Raw genomic sequence first — 23214 nt, 5'->3', positions numbered from 1 at the left:
CTTCACCACTGTTACAGAAGCAACCCTGCAGACAACCATTTGCATACAGGTCATTTACAAGTCCATGGACCACAGTTTGAAAGCCACTTATGCAGAGAAAGTCATTTGCCAAAAATCTTGCTTGCTAGTGATTATTTCTTCAGTAAATGCCAGTTGTCTTCTCTGTTACACATCTGTATTTTGTCTCTTTGCTAAAGTGGATAATTAATATCAAGTGTTGATTTTAGCATATGGTTGAGCCAGCTCAGATAAAATCCAAACAAAATGCTCACCCATGAAACTTCACCCAAAAGTTGAAATGAAACTCTTTAAGTTATGTTATGTTCCGTTATGTTTTATTTTTAATGTTTGCAGTGGTCTATGTGTTTCTGGTTTTGGGGCCAGAAGCAGAAGTAGTGAAATACTATGACAGAGCCAATTTTTGCAAGATTTCCAACTTAATTCTGTAGACCCAAGAGATTCAGATATGCTTCAGAAGCCATCCAAATTTTGGAATAATCTCCTTAGCGAAACAGTGGAGGCACCATTTTTTGAGCTAGATTAATTTGACTAAACAAAACACTTGAGAATATACAGTGGGGAAATTACAAAAGAAACAAAATTGCAAAATATCCAGGTCCATATCTACATACATTTTAAATATTTTCAAAAATATATACATGCACTTTTTTCCAAATAAAAAATTGACAGTTAAACACTAAGTTTAAAATCACGATAAATTAAGACTCTACAGAGAAGACTTTGGGAAATGGGTCATTGAACAGCCGATCACATTTAAAAAATATTAGACAGTATCTTTCAGTCTCAAATGGATATTTTCTCTTTCCCCAGATCAGGGTGGATGTGCATGGGTGAAGTCAGGTGATTGGGAAGATGCAGCAAGCATGAAGGCAACTACATTTTGGCACCACAGCAAAGGGTCTATCTGATTCACTGATAAAAAGTCAAGTGGTAGAGACATTTCCCAAAGAGAGAACAGAATTTGTTTTTTTCCCCCAGCTCTCTCTAAGAGTGCCAGTTTCCAGCCTCTGTGTAGTATCTTCCATAGCCTGTACATGGTTTTTATGTCACACTAGACATCCAGTTTTACAGATAAGTGCTGGAATTTTCTGTGGTGGCCAACTGCAGGTACTCTAGGGTGCCTTTTCGGTAGCTGCCCACCCGGGAAGGCTCACGGACCAGGACCCCTTCAGACTGCCTTTTCCCCAGAGACTCTGTTATCATCCCTGCTAAGTCATCTTGCAACCGCTGCTGATTCTCCCTGGAAATAGCAGGAGAGGAAAGATTTCAGTGACTCATGCAATACAGGTACTATGATCCTCAGTTCCCAAGCCATTTTTAGACAATTCTATCCTACCATCTTTCCAGAAGCCCTCAATATACTAATGAGATAGATTGTGGGCAGAATCAATTTCAAGTGGACACAGAAATACAATTTAGGATCTACTTGTGACTGTTCCTGACAGTATGGGTTACTGTCTCTGCCAAGGAAATTTGCTTTAGCATCACAATCTCCCATCTGTAGAATCTGTGAAATTACTTGGAATGAAGAGGAGAAAAACCTGAACTGGATTCACAAACCAAGTTGAAATGGACTATGGCTCTGACTATGACCAGACCCAGTTTTAAGAATCTGTAATATTCAGCTGCAAGTGTCTCTCAAAATAGTAATAGTATTCTTAGAATTGCCACTCTGCCAGAAATTCATGGGACATGTATGATTTTCACAGGTATGTCCCATGCAGAACAATTAAAAAATTCCCATATATATCATACTGGTGCCATATCACAGAGTGAAGACGTAAACATCACAGATAGCAACGAGTAGGGTCTGAGGGATACCTTCAAACACACCTTCAGAGGGAGTGCTAAAACCCTAAAGACAATACTCTCTACTGCTCTTTTTAAAATTTCTTTAGGTTAAAAAAAGTGCCTAGTTAGAAAATAAATGTACTGAAGAAAGTAAGCCAGGAATATCACTTCCTAAAACCACAGATGAATGTTTGTACAACAAATCTCTCAAGAATGCATGGGATTTTAAACTATCCAGAAAACTTGATGCTCTCTGGTCTGGAAAGATCCTGACAAAAATCACCTCTTATCCCTTAGAGAAGGGCAGTCTCTTCTGCTTTAGGTAGATATGAATGAATGGGCAGAGTGTTGAACTTGTGCAAGGGGACATGACCTAATTCTCAAAAAACTTTTGCAATAAAAATAATAATTAACAGTATATTTATTTAGTGCCTTTTACCCTAAAAGATCCCAATGTGTTTTACAAACTACCATATACAGTAATAAAGAAAAGGAGTACTTGTGGCACCTTAGAGACTAACAAATTTATTAGAGCATAAGCTTTCGTGAGCTACAGCTCACTTCATTGGATGCATTTGGTGGAAAAAACAGAGGAGAGATTTATATACACACACACAGAGAACATGAAACAATGGGTTTATCATACACACTGTAAGGAGAGTGATCACTTAAGATAAGCCATCACCAGCAGCAGGGGGGGGAAAGGAGGAAAACCTTTCATGGTGACAAGCAAGGTAGGCTAATTCCGGACTCTGAAACCTGTCATATACAGTATGTAAAGGAATTACTTCAATCTGTATTGAAACACAGTCACTCCTGAGGTGGATCACAACAGCTGCGTAAATAGTACACAGCAACACTACACAACAGGTTAGGATAGGAAGTGAAGAAGAACTCCATATCTCACTGAAACTATTTGGAAAAATGTAATCAGCCACACTTGAATTTGATCATGTCACTGGAACTAATGCCCTTTGTACTGAGCAAAGTACATCTTAAATTACCACAAGTGGTAAGGAACTCAATTTTATGTCTCTTCTGAAAGGCAGCATTTCAGTGTCACCACACCCCTTTACTTTGGAAAATGACTGAGTGTTAATTCAAAAGGAAGACTGTTACCTACCTGGGTCTGATTAAACCAGGACATCAACCTAGTATTTTTTCCTGGTAACTCCTCTCTTATGCTCCAGAAGCTGAAGTTTTGTTTAGAAGTTTTTAAAAATTAAGTCTCTAGACCTTATGTCTGTGAAGGTAATCTTCAAAATGAGAACCCAATATCAACAAAGAGGTGCCTGAGTCTGCAGACAACCTAAAATGGTAACTAAGAGGTGTGAACTGCTCTCATTCATCTCATTTTGGTATTGAGTCTGAAGCTTCATGATGACAGTTTAATGTTAATGTTATTAACTGTTTCACTACTGATCAAATCATACAAGAAAAAAGAAGAGAAATTACATAATGAAATCTGCACATTCTATTGTGATTGGCATCTCATTTTAGTGTTACAAGTGATTGGAGCTTGGACTGGGGGTAAAGCTTGGGAGAGTATCACCACTCTTTTTTTTCCCCAATCTGAACCTGCACCTACTAAATCAACACCCCTTTCTGGTGAGTTTTCCTTGAATGTCTCCCATCCAAGGGCCTGATCCAGTAAAGTATGTATGCCTATTAGCAATCCCAGAACTAATGCTATTATGTATACTTGCATGTGTTCATATGCACGTACACTGCTGTGTCCTTGACATGAGCCCAAGGAATACCAAAAAGTATAGTAAGTTAAAAATTCTGAGGGGAGAAGTGCACTTCAGCACTTTTGGTGAAGGCTGAAGTGCAAGGCCTGAGAGTTTCTCTTTCTCCCTTCCCACAAATAAAGAACATCTTACACAGAAGGAGGTGTTGGGAGATTATACTGCTGGTCCTTCACCCCTGTCAGCCAGTAGGTAATCTCAGTTCCTTTGCCCTAATATGTCAGAGAAGAGAGAAGTGCAATTTAGGGATTAGATAGGCACAATATATGATTTATATGCTTTATGTTGTACTGTATTATATGATTGTTCTATTATCTTTGCTTACTGTATTTAACAGGCACCCAGAGCATAGGATGGGCACCTATCAAATTTCATAAACTGAAACAAATAAATGTAACAAAGCAAAGGTGAGCAAATTAATAGGCCTCTCCCACCAGGCCCATTTACCACTGCCTCCTCTCCAAATTTTTATTACCAATGATATGTTTCACCTACAGTACTTCCCAGACATCTGTGTTGCCTTGACTTATGTCTCAGATGCTTTTTCAATGGCTATATTAACTCTAGAGGGGTGTCTCCATCACCCTGTGGCTGTGTTACCAACAGATACGTCTCTCTTGCTCTCCTGCTCTCTGTCTCTGGTATAGCCTCTCTTCACCATGCCCTGTGCGATTTTGGCATATATATTAGCATTTCTTCTTTTTGATCAGAGTTCTGCCTGCACAGATTCTTCTCCCCATACATCAATCAGATCCAGTGTCTCCTGTTCGCTCCATGCTGGAGCTCGTTTGCTTTTCTGGGACTGCATAGTCACCTGTGCTGCTGAGCTCGCCACGCTGAACAAACAGGAAATGAAATTCAAAAGTTCCCGGGGCTTTTTCTGTGTACCTGGCTAGTGCATCAGAGTTGAAAGTGCTGTCCTGAGTGGTCACATTGGAGCACTCTGGGATAGCTCCCTGAGGCCAATTCCATCAAATTGCACAACGCTGCATCTGCACTACCCCAAATTTGACCCAGCTAGGTCGATTTTAGCACTACTCCCCTCGTCGGGGAGGAGTACAGCAGTCGATTTTAAGAGTCTTTTAGGTTGATGGAATGGGGTTGGTTGTGTAGCCACATTGCTTATAAAATCGACCTAACGCAGCTAAATTCGACCTAACCTCATACTGTAGACCAGGGCTAAGATAGGTGAACATCTCAGGTGTGAGATACCTTTAGATAAATTTCATTCCTGTGTGTTTATAGGCATGGTATATGTTACCTTCAAGTAAGTCTTTCCTCTCACTTTATACTGGAAATGGCAGTCTGTCCTCTTCAGGATGGCGATAGTAGACCCACTTACATGAATCCGTAAAGCTAAAAATAAACAAACAAGCAACAAATGTTTGATTCAGAAACAATGCATGAACATGTTCATTTTCTGTGAAAACCTGTGCTATGACAGAGGTGTATCTAATTGTCATTGATGTCTTAGGACTAATTCTGTGAGCAAATGACATTAATGCTACCCATATATTGTTGAACCCAAAAATAACTACTCCATCACAAACATTATATACAAGGAAAGACTAAAACCACTAAATAATTATAGCTGGACCAACCAATGCCTCAGGATAGAAGTGATAACAGTATTTGCAGGGTAGGGGGGCAGGGTAAATATCAAGAAGGGGAAGGAATGGGAAGAAACTGAGCAAAGGGAAGAAAATTTAGGCTGGTTCTCAGGAAACATTCCTAGTTGCAAAACTATTAGATTGTGGGTTATTTATTTATATTTATATAATGAAGATGCCTATCCAAGTCACCAGGCGCCCGAACATAATCAATTATAGAATAAATACAATTAAATTAAATCTCAGCAGCATTAAAATCACCAGTTTCACAGGAACTGAGCCAGCCAGGCACCTACCCCCTTCATCAACTAGGAAACAAGAACTAGGAATAGGCCTGTATTTTCCAGGGTGGAGTGGAGGAATGGAAAATTTGATCTTCTATCTTTAAACGTCTATGCTTTGATGATAAAGTTCTTCTTGACTGAAGAAGGAACACAAGATTTGAATGCACAACTAGCCTACATCAGATTACACAGAGAGGTGAGGTTCAATTCTTACGTAAACCTGTGGATTCCATCCTTGAAGCTGTGTTAACCGTGTCTCCAAATAAACAGTAACGAGGCATCTTAATCCCAACCACACCAGCAGCACATGGACCTAAAAGCAAAGGACAGGGCAAGGAAAGAGGAAGACAGAGAGGCTGTTATTCCATGGGGATTCAGAGAAGTGCTTGAGGTCTCAGACATGGCTGAAAGAAATTGAAACTTAGGAATTAGCGTGATGCCATCAAAACTATGGGAGTTATCTGTTAGTGTCCTGGAGTGGGTGAGTGGTCTCATTTTGAAGATGGCACTTTTAGCAGCAGAGCAGGGGCACTGGGGTCAGCACTGATTGAAAGCACTATCTACATCACCTTGTACAGTGTCTGGAGGTCTCACATCCAAGTGTAGACCAGGCCTGTCTCTGTCCAGCTTAATATATTTAAAATATTTTACAAAAGACTATTCATACTATTTGAATATATTTCTGAACAGACAAAAATGCAGAAGTATTAGCATAATTCCTAAGTGTCAACTCTGGAAGCAGGGGATGGAAAGAATGAACTTAATTATGGAGAAGTTTCTGGTGGTGTCTTTAGAGCCTTGCCGAATAACTGAATTGTTATATTCCTTCTCTGGTGATGGACATAAACAACAGAGTACAGAAACAAGCAAAAATAAAAAGAATGTTTCCCCAAGTACTTGGGTTCTTTGGATTATCCACAATGACATTCTAATAAAGTAAATCAAAAATTGATTCTCAAGTGGGCCTGGTGAGAACATTTGCCTCAAAAGCATTTAATGTAGGTCTGCTTTTCAGTGGGGTAGGAAAGGTCTCTAAGGACTCAGGGGGGTATAAAGTCACCAATTCAATCTCATAAGGAACTACAGAGGTTGGTTTGCTCAGCTACCAACCTCACAGAGATGGAGTTGTTAAATGGAATGGGAGCAAGTCAATGGTCTATTTAAGTCCACGCCTTTCCTCTAACAATGGTCTTTTATACCTGATGCTTTTGAGGAAGGCAACTGACAGTGCTTCTGGCCAGTTGTGTCATGCTATATTACAGTCTTCACAGAGAATCAATTTATGAACAATGAGGCATGAGCACTTTCAACCATTGTTTACTTTTTGATCTAAATAGAATAGCTATGTCATTCATATTCACATGCCAGGACCCCATACCAGAGTGAATCCCTATGCGAATCCAAACAGGCAGGCCAGGAAGATGTCGTAATTCAAAGGATCCCATGAAACTAAGGATATCCAGTGCCATCATAGAGATGTCCACTGCGTGGCGGTTGCCATTTCTCTTTGGTAAGCCACTCACCACCATGTATGCATCACCAATGGTCTCCACCTGTGGAAACACGATTAACAGTTACCATTCCCGGTTACTAGAAGATGCATATAAATTGCAGATGGAAATAGCCTGTTAGATTCATCTTGTTGATCTCTTCTTTGGCAGTGCAGGGTTGCCAAATTCCTTCCAGTTAGATTTCATCTTTCTGGTAGTGAAGTGCTCAGTACACAGCATTCTAGGTAATGAATCTGTGACCACTTGGTATCAAAAACCATTTAAGGAGAGCTATGTGAAGCACATTAGAGAGACGTAACCTTGGCCTGTACTTCTCTCATTTGTCTTTACTCAGTGTACTGGTTCTGAGCCTTTGTTACCAAAGTCTACTCCCAATTACTCTGACTGCGATGTTTTATGTATCCTGATTATTATTTAAGTGTAAATGAGGCTCTGTTCACCTTGTAAACATCATGATGGTCGAGAATGTGGTCAAAGTTCTTATAGATGTCATTGAGCATGTCCACCACTTCCATGGGAGTGCTGTATTGGCACAGCGTGGTGAAGCCAACAATGTCGCTGAAGTAGATGGTGACTGCTTCAAACAGCTCTGGCTCTACCCGCCCAGTTTCCTTCAAAGATTTTACCACTGGCCTGTGAAGAAAGGTGGAAGGGAAATGGAGATAAATATACCTTCTGCTTTAGAGGACAACTCAACCTCCTAGACCTGACGGCAGTAAGTGTTCCAGAAATAGAAGTTTGATAAGTAAACAAACCAACATTCAGGTAATGAGTTCAACGGGCACCTGGAAAGTCAGACATGCTAGCATTTATGGCTACAAGAGCCTTCTAGATTATGAGCTCTTATTTAGATTGCAAACTCCTTGGGAAAGAGACTTTTCTTATATTTTTGTAAAACGCTATGCATCCCTACGCTTCCCTATACTTAATAACTGAGAAAATCCGGAGACAAGACTGTATCAGGCAGGCAGTCTCCTCTGAAGACTTGCTTTCAAGTTTCTAGCGTGGAATTGTGCACACTAAAGCCAAGAAGACACAGGGCTTGTCTACACAGCCCCACAGTTTTGACAATGGGGCCATAGTCGAATTGCAGCACACACTTGCTATAACTCTCCTGTGTGGCTGCTGTGGATGCAATCTAAAAGGTACCTAGTTTGTACTAATTTAGTCCTGTTTTAAGAGGACTATGTTAATGTGAAGTAGTTAGTTCACGCCCGCAGCATCCATATGGAGACGTTGCAGCAGAACACACTAGATTGTGCTTCAATTCACACCCTCATCGTGCAAACTGCGGGGCTGTGTGGACATAGCCATACTGCTTTCTGCTTAGTTCAAATCTGTCTGGTGAGCATCTGACAGCTTTGGAAGTTGAATCCAGTTTTCAATTTCCTTTTGCACACATACACTTTCTCTGTACATCTTGTTCTTGACAAGACTGGGGGTGTTTGGCTTGGTGTCCTGGCCAAATTCCATGTTGGTCAATTACATTCTGCCTCCCTGAATTCCCACTCCTGTTTCAGTTGTCAGTGACAGTCTGTCATTCTTCACATCCTAGGGCTTTGGAAGTATATTAAGCTAAAGCACACACAGACCATTTTAGTGCAAACAAGAGTAGAGTGCAGAGGGAACTGGGAGCCCTGCAAATTTACCCTCTGCTGAGCTGGGTAGATGGGGGAAATAGAACAGAGGAGAGGTGGAAGCAGCCTTTGATTCTCTGATTCAAAGAAATACAGGATGAATGTTAGAGAATATCTGTAAATAAACTGCAAGTGAGAACTTTCAAAATGGTAGATGCCTTTTATGATAATAATTTTATGTTTCTCTAGAATCATTCATCTTGGAGGATCCCAAAGCACTTTACACACTGGGGGTATAAGGATTATTTCATCCACTACTGAAATACAATAATTTCTGGGATAGAATACGGCAACTCATTAGTAGCACATAACAAAAACAATGCTTCCATTTTAGAAAGAATGAAGACTTTCTCCAAATGAAACTGCAGGCTGATTTTAGGTTAACAGAATATAATTCTCCAAGTTGGAATTTGTTAGGACCACCAACACTGACCCCCACCCCCATTCACGTAAACTGTGACATTCAGTTATGTTTATGAATTTACTTTGATTTATAACTCTAATACCAACAGACACACATTTAAAGCTCTGAGAGTCCTCACAACAAATAAAAATCGCAATATCAAATACAGGCATAAATTACATTGCTCTCATTTTTTCCATCTACCTCATCTACAAATGGACCCTGTAGCATGTGATGGGGTATACCAGGCCTTCCTGCCCCCATGCTGGAGGCATCACCACCCTGAAAAATTTGCCCAAAGGCAGAGTGTCACCTGGGAAAGAGGGGCCATGAGTGTAAAAGCCACTCAGGCTTTGGTACTGGCAGACCCAATAAAACTTGGTCCTTCAGCAGCTAGAAGAGCCCTGAGGAGGCAGTAGGCAATCAGACTCACCTGTCTGCTTCTGCTAAGAGGAGGGGAAGCTGGGGCAGGAGAGCAGCTCCCCAGTGTTAACTCACAGCATCCACACCCAGGTCAGGGGCTCACAATTTGACCTCTCCTTCAGTTTAAGCATGCAACAAACTCTTCATTTTTATTGAGAGTTTAAAAGTCCAGTTGGCCATTTTTTAGATTAATTTCAACTAACTGTGACTCATCTAGCAAAGGACAGACGGCACAAGTTGCCTTGCTCCTGGCAAGCTATGACGTAGCTTCTCTGGAAAGCTAGCTAATCTGGCAGACCAAATGAGAAGCATGATCCAGAGCAGATCAGGATTCACAGAGAATGACCTGTTGACAGCCCCATTTCTTCTGTATCAAAGTCTTCTGTTGACCATAATTGCAGAAGTATAGTTTGGGGAGAGAGGTGGTCTCATGGGCAACCAAGTCCCAAACTATTTAGTACTTTATAGGTAAAACCCAACCCTTAACTCCACTTGGATACCAACAGGCAGCCAGTGCAGATCCCAGAGCACCAGCATTATAGGCTTTTAGTGTGACATTCCACTCAATAAGCAGGCAGCTGCATTCTGCACCAGCTTCAGTTTCCAAATGATCTCAGCTCATTAGAGTAGTCTAGGCTAAAGGTGACAGAAGCATGAACAACGGTGGTGAGGTCTGCCTGCATCTGAAAGAAACTGTCCCATTCATCTCACCAGATACAAGACTCTTGGCTATAGCTTCTATCAAAGCACCCTGGAGCAGTCGTCAGTCTAACAAAACACCCATATTACCAACATGTTCCATAAATGGCTGTCCCTCCATCTGGGGATCTGATATAATCTTTGCAAGTTCTTTTGATACTTTCCCTCAACCCGCTAACATAACCTCAATCTTATGTCTATGATGCTTCAGCCAGCTAGCTCTCAGCTAGCTTTCCACAAACAAATCTTTCTTTGCCTCCTGCACAGCCATAGCATAAAACTGTAAAAGTTCTTAATGTCCCAGTTAATCTAATTAGCATAAAACCTCCTCCTCAAGTGCTCTAGCAGTCACTCCCACTTGCCCCCCTCTTGCAAGTCATCTGTAAACCATGGCGTCTTAGAGATGAAAAAACTGTAAGAGAGAGCATATTGGGGATACTGTATTAATAGCTGTGAACAAAAATCATTATAAAGTTCAACCAGGCCATGAATATTATAGTCTGAGGGAAAAACAGTATTTTCAATCAGAGCCCTGCAGAATCAAACCAAATCCATCACCTCAAGAGGAGAGGAGAGTCCTAATGTGCATTAACAGTCAGTAAAGGCTAAATGATAAAGACATGGGATCTTTAATCACCTTACAAGTTCAGGACCTCAGTTCTACAGCTCATTTGAAAGGTGATAATGCCAATCATAGGGAAAAAAAGAAAGAAAATGGGCCACATTCTACTTTTAGTCACTTGTTATAACTGACAATAATTTAGTCCATTTTGTCTGACCTGGATCTCCGGAGGCAAGCACTGTGAACTGTTATAATTTATTCTGTGGAGCAAGTATTATTCACGTCTTCATGCTCACTGTGGTTGGGGCCTCCCACAATGATTCTGATGTATTACACACTAGTGGGCCTCACAGTCAATATTGAACGCTTCCTATTGCATGGAAACCCCTGCTGGTCAACACTCACCGTGGGAGCAGCATGAAGTTAAGCCTGTCCGCTCTGTCCCTTTCTGCCTTGTATAGCTCCGTCCTCTCCTCTACCAGGTGCTCTAGGTTCCGGGAATACAGCTGCAGACGCCGGATCAAGGTATCCATGTAGCTTTCATTGGTCTGACTATGGTAGTTACTGGGAACAGTGGTTGGGAAAAGGATGAAGAAAGCACATTGGCAGGACAAGGAAAAAAGTGAGCTATCGAAGGTTATTTTAGTGTGTGGCTTCCTTGCAGTTAGAATGGAAATTGCTCATAGCTCATAATTTCACCTCTTAGCAAAGGGCTTAGTCTTAAGGCATAAAGGCCCGAGGCCCACCCAGGTCACCCTGTCTTGCTAATTTTCTGAGCCCCAGAGCTCCTGGCCCTCCTAATCTCCACAGTTTCAGGTCACTTAAAATAACCTGAGACACAAATATTCAATGGGTGAGAGTACCGTGGAAAGCGAGAATCCTGAGAAGGAGCAAGAGGTGATAGGAGGCAGCAAATTAGACATGAGTTTGCAGTGGGAAACAGCACCAAAAAAAGCCAATGCAATTTTGTGCTGTCTTTGCAATGGCATCTTATCACCAAAAGAGGAAGAAAACGGGCTGTGGATCACATTCACTCATTGAGATCTGCTGGTTTCCACTGGTGGGACCTGGACTGAAGACTCCCATCGAAGATGATATAGCACAAGCCAGTCATAATCTCTGCTTCACTGGGGGTCCTGAGCTAGCAGATGCAGCCCATGAAGTGGATGGGGCCAAGATGACTGGAAGATCCAATAATTCGGATTCTGATTTTAAAATCTGGCTGGATTTTAAAACTGCCTTTTCCCCAAGCAAAACATCCATGTGAAGGTGGCAGTGGAACCAACTGCCCTTTCCTAGGGTAAGCCCCCCTCTAATGCAGCTGCCACTGCAGTTGTAGGGAATGAATTGTGTGTTCCTTCATGCCCCTGGAGGCGAATCTAACTATTTTTCTGCACTTCTTTGGTATGGCCTCATCTGGAATATTGTGTTCAGTTACAGACACAACATTGTCAGAACAATAATGACAATCTGGAAGAAGTTCAGAAAAGAGCAATAAAAATATGAGCAAGCAGCTGGTGGGACAGACTTATGGGGATAGGTTTAAAAGTTGTGAGATAGGCTCTGAAGAGAAGTGGCTGAAAATCCATTGCTTGAGACTTTTAAATAACTAGATTAGAAAAGGTATGGCAGGGAAGTCATTTCACTCAAACTCTATAATTACCTTACTCTGGGTAACCTGATCTTTTCCATCACCTCACTTTGTGGTCACTTTGAATTCATTAATCTCACCAAAACAAGTCACCTAAACTTTCTAATAATCTCATTGCAAGAATATCCAATTTCATTAATTTCCTGAAACCTGGATATCATGACCCACTATCAGACACTTGGGTAGTCCCTATTTACACAATGTAATAATTTGGGCTCTGGGTGATCTTCTCTCTCACACACCCACACCTCCCCTTTTGTCAAAGGATGAGGAAGGGCCCAGTCAGTGAACCCTGTTTTTCCACTGATTGAGTCATGTTGCCTCAGAATACACCTATAACTATCAGCTTCCAAGTACCTGGGAGTTTGGAATAGTGCTTACCTGAATATTTTAGCCAGAGTGCTCTCAATTTTCTTAAAGTCAGGTCTTTTCTCTGGGTCTTCCTCCCAGCAACTTTTTACAAGCATAAACACCTGAGAATGTACAAACCAGTGGAAATTCAGGTGAGCAGTTACAAAGAATGGTAATAGGGTTAAACAGCAAGACCAGCATCTGTTCACTAGTCAATATGGAATTCCGCTCCCATCCCTCTTGGCCAGTAACTTATTAAAATATGACCAATTATTATTAATCTGTGATGAGGGAATTCATTATAGGCACCTTACAGCAACATTCTCTTCACATTAGCCACTGATCAGCAGACAGATGATACTGACATTCAGTAATGACTACCAACCTGAACAGAATTTGAATCAGTGGTCCATAAATGAAAGCCAAGTGAAAGGATCCAATCCCCCAACCTGGTACCAGACTGTAATTATTGACCTAGAAGTGAAAGCCTTAGTAATTCCATCCCCAATTCTCTGAGCTTGGGTTCTGGCTGGAACTGGTGACTCAGAAATAAAAAGTCATGCTATTACCAGTCCCCTGAGATATCCACTCTAGTGTTTAATGATTATTGTGGTTTAATAATATCAACATTTTAAAAGACATGCTACTGTAATATAGAAATTAATACTGTAATACTGTTTGAAAGTGTTGTCAAAAGATAATAGTAGTCCTTTCCCAAATAGTTACATAGACCTCATAAATCACTCCATTTAAGAATATAGAATTTGCCACACTGGATCAGACGATCCCTTAATGAAGTCCAGTATCTGGGCTCTTGTCATGTGGAATCAGATGATTAATCACTTAGCCCAGTTATCCCACATGCAGAATTGGCTAATAGTTGATGTTTCAGACAAGGTAAACACCCTCCCCATGATGCATCTGGTCAAGATGAACAGACACTGTGCCATACTAAACATACATGTGTTCCTTAAAATGAAACAGGGGTCTTCTTTGTCCCATAGGTCCCATCAAAAATTAATGCAATTTAAAAAAAATAATTCTAAAAGTGGGGAAAATATCCTCTGATTTGTGTGCTTTTTTTTCTTTTCCAGTGGATTAGCAAACGCCTCCCACTGGACACCATGTGAATTCAGAAAGAGCCACCCTTAACACACATTGTAGTTATTAGAAGTCACCAGGTGCAGAATAAGGAAATGCTGTGTTCTGGGCACTGGAGTGAGGAGGAAAGAAGTCCAGTGAATTAAATTTCACTGAACTGATGTTAATTATGGGACATTTTTTCTTCCTGAAAGGCTACAGCATTGAAACATATAGTGTGTATAGCCTTCATCCTCCCACACCAGCCATCTCTGGCCTGGCTAGAAGCATTTCCTCTTTTCCTTTAGTGTAGGCTTACTTCCAGCTCTCTTTCTCCTGCAGTCTCTAGGATCAGGTCTGGGCGGAAGGGTCTAACTCCTTTGCCACTCTCCACTCTGTAAAGTTTCTCTAGTGAAAAAAAAAGTTCAATATTTAAACAATAAAGTGGCAGTGCATCTACAAAAGGTTTTTTTCTCCTGCTGATAATCACCTTAATTGATCACTCTCATTATAGCGTGTATGGCAACACCCATTTTTTCATGTTCTCTGTGTTTATATATATATCTTCCTACTGTATTTTCCACTGCATGCATCCAATGAAGTGGGTTTTAGCCCACAAAAGCTTATGCTCAAATAAATTTGTTAGTCTCTAAGGTGCCACAAGTACTCCTCATTCTTTTTGCTGATACAGACTAACACCGCTACCACTCTGAAACCTGAGTGAATTCAGTATGCCAAGGTAGTTTTATAAATAGAGATGGGCCCAAAGCAAAAGAATGGCTCTGGACACCCATGTTTTTTTTTTTATCTGGATCTGAACTTTGGGGGATTTCTAGTTTTAAGGCTGAAGGCCAGAACAGAGTGACTTGAAGCCACTTGAGAAATGAAAGGAACAGAAATGTATACATGCATGTATTGGGCATGATAGACATGGACACGACAACTTCCCAAGTGGGCAGTAGCCATATTAGTGCCTTTCTCAGGATGGGGTGTAGTCATAGTAAAAGGCAATGTGAGAAGCCTTTTGGATATTATGGCCTGATTTTCAGAAGTGCAGAGCACAATCTCACAAGGGAATTGGAGCTGCAGATGCTCAGACTCTTTAAAAATCAGAGCATTAATATATATGAATATAATTTTGAAACATAGTAGTTTGTTGCCTTATTTGTACCCATAAGCAGGAAGACACTGTCCCATCCTAGCAAAACTCTGACTCCTGAACACGTCAGAATCCAGGTCATGTTTTCAAAACTCATTCATACTGTGCCATCAACAAACCATTAGTTTGCTTCCTAACTTGCAGTAATGAAATGTTCTGCTAGTCCAACCATGTAAAGGGCTTCTGAAAGAGATATCAAAAATGATTCTACACATTCAGCAGGAGGATTTTTTGCCTATTACTGGTCCTTCTATGTGTCTAGTTTCTATCTATCTATCTACCTAACTACCTACCCACCTAAGGTATTTACAGCATGTCAGTCATCATAGTATCTAAGTGCTTCATTTCAGAAGCAGAATAGGACTCAAGCATAGTCAAAAAATTCTTCATTTGTTACCTGTCCTCCCTCTGATCCTAGCTAACGAATTAGGCCAAACATTTACAAATGAGGAACTGTTGAGAGCCTTGAAAACCTTCCTAACAGTGAGTCCCAATCCCCACTGATTCTTGGCAATAAAAACCTAACCCCTCAGGTGTCTGAATGTATGCTGAACTTATTTAACCAATTTCTGAAATCAGAATCAACATCCACCACTCATATATCCCTAATACTAAAATAAAGGGAAAAGCTCCGTGGAATGTGGATATAATCTCGTTGCTAAAGAGAAACTTTAAAAACTTAACAAAAGATTGGCCCACAGATTTAAAAAAAATTACTCGGTGAATCCAGAGTGCCCAAAGAGACATCAGGCCCAATAGATTTAACCACTACTAATATTAGGAGACTATTAAATGTCCTTTCACCTGTGAGCTGGCTCCAGCAAGAGGCATGGATTGCATCCCAGGATGCTGACAAAACTGTCAGTAAGTTGGTCTAAGTCTACAGGATGGAAACACTAAAGTGATTTGGAATGGACCAAACTTTTCTAAAATGGTGAAGCTTTATGATAAAACATAGGTTAAAGTCAACACAGAGACAGATAGTGACCCTAACACCACTAGCTAAGTGGGGGTGGCAGGCAGTGAGGACCTAGGAACATTGTGCCTGAGCTGGCATAATGCCTCCAGCACAGCAGGGAGAACATGGTCACTGAATCACTTTTTGAAAGAGTGCAACTTGCTCCCTCACCTTCACATGCAGCAAGCCCTGCTGGCTGAAGTATGGAAGGGAGAATATATCCCTTTCCCCTCTCCACCCATTTGGGGAGTCTTTTGCCAGTAGTGACACTACACTTATAAAATCCTTGTGTTCACTGGGATTGTGCCTACCCCCTGCAAAATGAGGAATAAGACTTCTTATACTCTGCTCCCAGTTGTACTCCCACACAGAACCAGGCATCATTTGACACACAGTATGCTCTTGGGCAGACGGGCTATAAAGATGACAAATATGCCGTGACTATAGTATGTTTAGCTAATGATTACCTATCTTCTAACTAAGTAGAGCACTGTAAACTTTGCTTGCTTGTTTTTTAGACAAACAGAAACCCAAAAGTAAATCTGAAATGTCCCCTCCCCCCAAAACGGGCTCTCTCAAATGTTCATTTATATTGAGTTAGCAATTTGAAAGGCTGTGTTTCCCAGAGTATAAACATTACGTGTCTGGGCAGGGAGCATGCTGAGGTTACCCCAGAAATTCTTTGAACATGTTTAGAGGGAAAGAGCTAATTGGGAGGCTGAGGTGCTGCTGTACTACCTGTTTAAACAAACACAGGGAGGATATGCAGGATGACTCAGAGAAGAAGAGGTGTTTGAACTCATTATCAATATGCAGTCTGGGGAATTCTAAACTCTTACATACTTGTGGTTTTTTTAATTTATAAAATGATAGATGGATTCTGGTGCTGTGGCATTATTGGATTTACATCATATAAACAAAATTTGTCCATTTCAGGAACAATACAAAGTTGGCTTCCCAATAAAAGAAACTTAGATATCTGCAAACAAGAAGCTTCATGGTTAAGTTTGTCCATTGTAGGTCTTTTATTAGCATAGCCTTCTATCTGTGTAAACCTAACACAATTATCTCACTGGCCTACAAAGCTTTTGGCAAAGTCTTTTGTAAATGAGGCATATAGAGATCTAAAAGTTATGTTCATAATATGAGGAAGGGTCATGCATTGTCCACAATTAGATGAAAACTGGACTAAAGGTAAAATTTTCAGAACTGCCTAAGTGACTAAGAAACCCACTAGGACTTAAGTTTATGTCACTGAGGCAGTTTTGAAAATGTTGCATTTAATTCCCACTGAAGATGAAGCCCCAGCTGGCCTCAACAGAACTTTAATGGAGTTCTGCTTTAATAGTTGTATAGACTTACTGTTTCATCATTTACACAGTGTATACAAAATTCACACCTAAAACTCCAGCTACCTGACAAAAAATATGGGCACAGAAGATTTAACTGTATCCACATGGTCTGGGACTACCATCTTCTGGATCAAAGGATTCAAAACCTCCCTGCTTGCTTTTACTAGCCATAGAGGTATAGGTCCATAACTCAAAAATCACAAGCTGATGTTCACCCAGTGACTCCAGAACCTCATGTAGCAAAACTTCCTAGAATGCCCCTCAAGGCATGGATCTGCTTTCTAAAATAGCAGTCAATTTGGCACAAATATAATTAATCTTCTCCCTGAAGTATGTGGAAAATTCCCTGCAGCGCAATAGATCTGATTAGGTTTCTGAGCCAAGGAACCAGAATTTACCAGGCTGTCAACTATTTCGAACAGTACCATGAAATGTGATTTCATGGATGCAGCGGAGAAGAAAATGTTATTCTCCTGAAGCATTATTGGTGAGATCTGCAAAATGCATAGTGAATGCCTAACGAGCCCAACTATAAATGCCAAGCACTCTTATTTCATGTTATTGGGTTTCTTTTGCCCTTTTGGTGTCAACCTGGGTTTGTTGTTGATGTTTGGTATTACTGAATTGTGACATGTTGGAATATGTAATGTTGCAAGGGGGAAGGATGGAAGGAAAAACAATACAAATCTTAATTTAAAAAAAATCACAGCAATTACTCCCATGTGTCACTACTATTGGACTCTTCATTCACTGCCCAGTGAGAAAAGTAGCAGCTCAAGTACTTAACAGAGACAATGTTTTTCACTAAAATTGTAGAAAATGTGACAATCACAGCCACAACATCCAAACATTATGTTTGTAGTGTAAAATAGATGTGGGTTTTAGTCTCTTACCTTTATGATCCCGGCAGAAGTTAGTGTAGAAGGTCTCCCTGCGCAAGATGATCTCCTGTGCAATGATTCCATAGCTGTATACATCACCTTTCTGAGACACATCAGCATGACGAAGGTGTTCAGGAGCTGTCCACAGATCTGAGCAGCCAGAAGAGGTAGATACAGAGAGAGAGAGAGAGAGAGATGAAACTGATTTGTGTGAGCTTCTTCAGAACCTCATCCCCTTCATCTTGTTTTAATTTTATCTTTTTACTATTGTTATCCCCATCCCCACTAGAGCTTGGTATTGTTTAGATATTTGTTCAGCTGTTGTGTGGAAGGGCCTACTTCAATACACACTGGATAACAGACTACCAGATATGCTTGGGTTCAAACACAAGTTGTTGAGCTAGATGCAGGAATTACTGGGTGAGGTTCTATGGCCTGTGTTTTGCAGAAGGTCAGATTGGATGGTCACAAGGTCTTTGCTGGCCTTAAATTCCATGAACCTATGAAAATAATCCCCAAATGTTTTTGAGGCTGACAACATCATTGTGTCATAACATCTGTGGCTGTATAACAATATACATATGTATTTCTTGTACACCAGTCACCATGATATCTAGACATTGTGGTGTTATTCTGTTGTGGCAACCTACCATGACATGTTGATATTGTATCATAATGTAAAGCAAAATCATTCTATTAGCTGCAACACAGCAGTCAAAATGCAAACACCACCCTGTTGTGATGAAATAACTTTGTTTCAAGGGATGAATTCTAACACCCAGGAATTCTCAGTTTGCTTGTAACAACATTTCCTCCTGAGCTACCAGAGAAAGAAGAGAAATCTGTTACCAATATAAAAATAAGAACATAAGAACGACCATACTGGGTTAGACCAAAGGTCCATCTAGCCTAGTATCCTGTCTTCCAACAGTGGCCAATGACAGATGTCCCAGAGGGAATGAACAGAATAGGTAATCATCAAGTGATTCATGCCTTGTCACCCATTTCCAGCTTTTGGCAAACAGAGACTAGGGACACCATCCCTGCCCATCCTGGCTAATAGCCATTGATGGACCTATCCTCCATGAATTTATTTAGTTCTTTTTTAAACCCTTTTATAGTCTTGGCCTTCACAATATCCTCTGGCATGGAGTTCCACAGGTTGACTGTGTTTTGTATGAAAAAATCCTTCCTTTTTTTGTTTTAAACCAGCTGCCTATTAATTTCATTTGGTGATCCCTAGTTCTTGTGTTATGAGGAGGAGTAAATAACACTTCCTTATTTACATTCTCCACACCATTCATGATTTTATAGACCTCTATCATATCCCTTCTTAGTCATCTGTTTTCCAAGTTGAAAAGTCCCAGTCTTATTAATCCCTCCTCAAATGGAAGCTGTTCCATATCCCTAATCATTTTTGTTGCCAATAATTTCAGTAAAATGAATATAAATATGAAATGTGACAATGAGAAAAACTTGAGCGGGAGGAGTGTAACATTTACATTCAGTGAACTTTTTCTAGCCACAAATTTTCCATATTCCTACCTCTATTACTGCAAATGTTTGTGTGTGAATCTAAGAACTTTCTCTTGCCATTCCAGCCCCAGGTTCTCTTCTGTCCACATATCACAGAGATGATACAATATGTGTTTATGACATTCCAGCTGGTAATCATACAAAATGATTCCAGAGTCACAATTTCAGGTTTATATCTTCACTCAAAAATCAAGTGGGAGGAGAAGATAGGTGGGGAGAAGAGAGGAATGGTTATTTATACAGAAATACCCCATGATGATTAGCAGAAATAGAAAAAAGGTGATGAAAAAAACAGTGAAAGCTATAATTTACTGGCACTCCATCTAAGGAATATAATATATTAAGAATCTCTTTAGAGAATTATATAAAAATGTAAAAATTATGTAAATTTATGTAAAATGACATGTTAATATTTGAATTACATCATAGTACATCACAAGATATTGTGATATTTCATGCAGCTGCTCCACTGTTTTGTGATCAATAATATCATGGTGTACCTTGCCTCTTTTCTGCCCTGTCACACAATCTCATTGCTATTGGTGTGTCAGAGTGACTGTCTCCTTTGAGAGGGAGCAGGGTCCAGTGCACTGTATCTGATCAGCTGCTTCCATACTGGGTTTCAGAGGGGGCAGCAAGGCTCTAGGGAAAGGGCAGGTGAGAGCTACCTGAGAAAGAAAGAAGAGACCAAGAAACAGATAGGAGCAGCAGAGGAGAGTTGTTGGAGACAGAGAGCAGCAGAGGAGAGCTGGCAAGAGTTACTAGGAGAGAGCTACAGGAGAGTTGGAGGGTGGGGGGAAAGATGGTGATGGGAGCTGGTACTGAGGGCTGTTGGGAAGACCTGAAGTTGAAGAAAGTTGTCAGTGAGCCCCAGCTAGAGCTAGAGAGCTCTGCCAAGTTGCAGGAGAGCTCATGCAAAAGCTCCAGGGCAAAAAGGAAAAATCAACTTGGTCAGAGAAAGCTGAGAACGAAACAAGAGGGCTGATACTAATGTGATGCCAATTTCTAAAAAAGGGCTCCAGAGGTGACCCTGACAACTACAGGCCAGTAAGCTTCACTTCAGAACCAGGCAAATTGGATGAAACTATCATAAAGAACAAAATTGTCAGACACATAGATGAACATAATTTGTTGGGAAACAGTCAACATGGTTTTTGTAAAGCGAAATCATGCCTCACCAATCTACTTGAGCGGGTCAACAAGCATGCGGACAAAGGAGATCCAGTGGATATAGTTTATTTAGATTTTCAGAATGCCTTTGACAAGGTCCCTCACCAAAGGCTCTTAAGCAAAATAAGCAGTCATGGGATAAGAGGTAAGGTTGTCTCATGGATTGGTAACTGGTTAAAAGATAGGAAACAAAGGGTAGGAATAAATGGTCAGTTTTCAGAATGGAGAGAGATAAATAGTGGTGTCCCCCAGGGATCTGTACTGGGCCCAGTCCTATTTAACATATTCATAAATGATCTGGAAAAAGGTAAACACTAAGGTGGCAAAATCTGCAGATGATACAAAATTACTCAAGATAATTAAGTCCCAGGCAGACTGCAAAGAGCTGCAAAAGGATCTCACAAAACTGGGTGACTGGGGAACAAAATCGCAGATGAAATTTAATGTTGATAAATGCAAAGTAATGTACATTGGAAAACATAATCCTAATTATACATATACAATGATGGGGTCTAAATTAGCTGTTACCACTCAAGAAAGAGATCTTGGAGTCACTGTAGATAGGTCTCTGAAATCATCCACTCAATGTGCAGCGGCAGTCAAAAAAGCGAACAGAATGTTGGGAATCAACAAGAAAGAGATAGATAATAAGACAGAAAATATCATATTGCCTCTGTATAAATCCATGGTATGCCCACACGTTGAATACTGCGTGCAGATGTGGTCACCCCATCTCAAAAAAGATATATTGGAATTGGAAAAGGTTCAGAAAAGGGCAACAAAAATGATTTGGGGTATAGAATGACTTCCGTATGAGGAGAGATTAATAAGACTGGGACTTTTCAGCTTGGAAAAGAGGTGACTAAGGCAGGATATGACAGAGGTCTATAAAATCATGAATGGTATAAAGAGAGTAAATAAGGAAGTGTTATTTACTCCTTCTTATAATACAAGAACAAGGGACCACCAAAGAAATTACTAGGTAGCAGGTTTAAAACAAACACAAGAAAGTATTTTTTCATGCAACGAACTGTCAACCTCTGGAACTCCTTGCCAGAGGGTGTTGTGAAGGCCAATACTATAATGGGGTTCAAAAGGGAGCTAGATAGATTCATGGAAGATAGATCCATCAATGGCTATTAGCCAGGGTTTGTTTTTAAATGAACACTGTAGTTAATCTTTTAAATGTAAATCTTTCAATGGCTATTAGTCAGGATGGGCAGGAATGGTGTCTCTAGCCTCTGTTTGCCAGAAGCTGGGATTGGGTGACAAGGCACGGATCTCTTGATGATAACCTGTCTGTTCATTCCCTTTGGGGCACCTGCCATTGGCCACTGTCAGAGGACAGGATACTGGGCTTGATGGACCTTTGGTCTGACCCAGTATGACCATTCTTATGTTCATATACTGGAGTGTGGATCTCAGGAGCAGAGATAGGACTCACAAACAAGGAAGCCTGGGAAACTGGAACATTGTGAGGAGCCCTCTTGTACCAGGCCTGAATGGAGGGTTGCAGGAAGCTGAGCCCAGAAACAAGAGAGCTGAATCTGGAGGGATGTTCCTTAAGCAGGATAGGGCTTACAGGTAGGAAGGCCTGGGAAGTAGAACTCTGCAGTGAGCTCTCTTGAGGAAGACCTGACTTGGGAAGCTCTGGTACCAGAGTTGTGGGAGAAAAGCAATTCTGGTAACTCTCCAGGATATGGTCTGCAGAGTGGGCCCTGGAACAAAGGCAAAGGAACTGTGAACAGAGTGCTGACTGACTCTTGGGTGAGTGACCTGGAAATGACATCACTGAAGAGCACATGAAAAACTGTTTCGTTTATACCTGCTGTACCTTTGGATTTGGAGAGAATGGTTTTATCAGGAGGGTTATGTAGATTACTGAATATGTACATGAATACATTATGCCCACATGTGGGCTTTTGAATTGGACATTGAGAGAGACTGTGTTGTTTTTTTTAATGGCTGGACCAGGGAACTAGTGCTGCAGTCTGCCACAGGGGGACACTTGAGCTGGGGCCGCCCTGCCTGTAAGAGAGAGCCTTTTCCCTGCAGTCCCTGCCAACCTTCCTGTCTTTCCCTTTCACAAACTCCCTGTTCTTGTCACATATCAGTTGAAAATATCTTTTTTTCCTCTCTTCTTTTTACCACTTGCTTCCTTTTTCCTTCTTCCATTACTGCTTTCTGTGATTGTATTATTTAACTCAGTAAAATGTTTTCAGACACAGTTTGTATGAAAGATGCTATACAAAATAAGTTGTATTGCACATCATGCATTCATTTCTCTGTACTCAGTACATATAATGCACAATAGATCACAGGATATCATGTAGCTTTTTAGAGAGTAAACATGAAAAAGTCTCCGTGGACTAAGAAAATCTAACTTT

The 23214-nt window shown here is 40.7% G+C and overlaps 1 protein-coding gene across 1 annotated transcript in view; it reads right to left on the bottom strand.

Annotated features, from left to right (window-relative positions):
* Nucleotides 1–318: 318 nt before the first annotated feature.
* GUCY2C (guanylate cyclase 2C) overlaps nucleotides 319–23214 on the bottom strand; it is a 59256-nt gene continuing 36360 nt past the window's right edge. The window contains exons 18-27 of the mRNA XM_043502575.1: nucleotides 18134–18271; nucleotides 14091–14179; nucleotides 12722–12813; nucleotides 11095–11253; nucleotides 7406–7598; nucleotides 6833–7007; nucleotides 5669–5767; nucleotides 4822–4916; nucleotides 3696–3772; nucleotides 319–1261 (exon numbers count right to left, since the gene is read on the bottom strand). Of these exons, the coding sequence (XP_043358510.1) occupies nucleotides 1087–1261; nucleotides 3696–3772; nucleotides 4822–4916; nucleotides 5669–5767; nucleotides 6833–7007; nucleotides 7406–7598; nucleotides 11095–11253; nucleotides 12722–12813; nucleotides 14091–14179; nucleotides 18134–18271 (1292 nt within the window). The 3' untranslated portion in view covers nucleotides 319–1086. The remainder of the gene's footprint in view (nucleotides 1262–3695; nucleotides 3773–4821; nucleotides 4917–5668; nucleotides 5768–6832; nucleotides 7008–7405; nucleotides 7599–11094; nucleotides 11254–12721; nucleotides 12814–14090; nucleotides 14180–18133; nucleotides 18272–23214) is intronic.

The sequence above is a fragment of the Dermochelys coriacea genome, chromosome 1 (genome assembly GCF_009764565.3).
Source record: "Dermochelys coriacea isolate rDerCor1 chromosome 1, rDerCor1.pri.v4, whole genome shotgun sequence".
NCBI classification, from domain to species: Eukaryota; Metazoa; Chordata; order Testudines; family Dermochelyidae; genus Dermochelys; species Dermochelys coriacea.
The sequence above is the reverse complement of the archived record's forward strand: the minus strand, read 5'-3'. Positions and strand labels throughout refer to the sequence as shown.